The sequence below is a fragment of the Corvus brachyrhynchos genome, unplaced genomic scaffold (genome assembly GCF_000691975.1).
Source record: "Corvus brachyrhynchos isolate BGI_N302 unplaced genomic scaffold, ASM69197v1 scaffold141, whole genome shotgun sequence".
Taxonomy (NCBI): Eukaryota; Metazoa; Chordata; class Aves; order Passeriformes; family Corvidae; genus Corvus; species Corvus brachyrhynchos.
The window spans coordinates 275,346-276,667 of NW_008236186.1; the positions used below are offsets into that span (position 1 = coordinate 275,346).

Below are 1,322 nucleotides of genomic sequence, written 5' to 3' on the forward strand. Positions count from 1 at the left end.
AAGGGATTGGGAGGGGGAGGGGGTCCCTATGGGGTTGGGGACATGGATGCTGGGAAGGGGTGGGGACAGTTCTGGAGGGGTGGGTTGCCTATAGGGGCTAGGGCAGTCTCTGAGGGTCTCTGCCCCACCAGACACCCCCTTCAACCCCCAGGGTCCCTGGTGGGAATAGGGGGGGTCCTGTGGAAGAGGTAGTAGTGGGGTTGAAGGAGGCTTTATGAGATAGAGGAGCCCCGCAGAACACCCCTGGTGCGATGGAGGTGGGTCCCTATAGGAGCTGGGGGAGTTTCTGGGGGTCCCTGACCCCCGTCTGCCCAATGCCGGGGTCGCTGGTGTCACAGAGGGGTCGGGACCTGGCACTGGGAGGCCCCTGCCCCGGCTGGCGGCGGCAGCGGGGAGCAGTGCGGGGGGCACTGGCACGGGCTGGGGGGCGTCTTGGGCCCCTCCTTTGGCTGCAGGGCCGGGAGTTGTGTGAGGTGAGACCCTGAAACCAACTTCTCCCCAAACCGATCCCCTGACCCTGACATCTCCAAAACAGATCTTCCTTGCATTCCAAAACAGATCCCCACACAACACTGACCTGCAAGACCCTGCCCCATGCACCCCAAAACTGATACCTTAAACCCCACTCCCTTCACCAAAACCCCACCCATGCACCTTAACCATGCCCCCTGCAGCTGCAAACTGCTCCCCCCAAACCCTGCACCCACACCACACTCCCTGTCCCCCAAAACTGACTCACCCAAGCCCCCCCCTCTGCGCCCCAAAAGGGCATTATCCCTGTGAGTCCCCAAAATTCCCTTAGAGCTCCCCACTTCTCCCCTGCCACCCCCTAAGCCACCTTAGAGCCCCACCTTATTTCCCCCAGGGGTCCCCTTAACCTCCTCTTTCCCCCAGGAGCTGCGTTCCCATGGGGAGGCCCCCCTGGACCCCTTTGAGGTGTTCACCTTCCATACCTGCAGCACCATTGCACGCGTCCTCTTCGGGGACCTGGTGGGGACTTGGGGGGGCCCCAGGATGGAGACAGGGGCTTGGGGGAGGACCCCAGTTTTTACTGGGGCCCTGGGGGTTTGGGGGGGGACCCAGGAGTTTGTGGAAGGGACATGCAGCTGTTTGGGAGGACTGAGCAATTTGCGGGTGGGTGGCAGGGGTTTGGGGGCACAGAGGAGTTTGAGGGGACCCAAGTGTCTGAAATGGCATTGGGGGTGTTCTGGGGGGATCTAGAGGGAACTCGAGTACTGGACAGTACATGGATGTGTCCTCCCCCAGGTGCCCCCTCCGGGAGAGCTCCGGGCCTTCTCCCGCTGCCTTCGTGAGCTGATTCA

The 1,322-nt window shown here is 62.4% G+C and overlaps 1 protein-coding gene and 1 long non-coding RNA gene across 2 annotated transcripts in view; one reads left to right on the plus strand and one right to left on the minus strand.

Moving 5' to 3' along the window:
* LOC108447799 overlaps window positions 1-1,301 on the minus strand; it is a 6,514-nt gene extending 5,213 nt beyond the window's left edge. Inside the window, exon 1 of the long non-coding RNA XR_001863485.1 lies at window positions 954-1,301. This is a non-coding gene — a long non-coding RNA (uncharacterized LOC108447799). The remainder of the gene's footprint in view (window positions 1-953) is intronic.
* LOC103620364 (steroid 21-hydroxylase-like) overlaps window positions 11-1,322 on the plus strand; it is a 6,231-nt gene continuing 4,919 nt past the window's right edge. Inside the window, exons 1-2 of the mRNA XM_017738845.1 lie at window positions 11-473; window positions 895-990. Of these exons, the coding sequence (XP_017594334.1) occupies window positions 252-473; window positions 895-990 (318 nt within the window). The 5' untranslated portion in view covers window positions 11-251. The remainder of the gene's footprint in view (window positions 474-894; window positions 991-1,322) is intronic.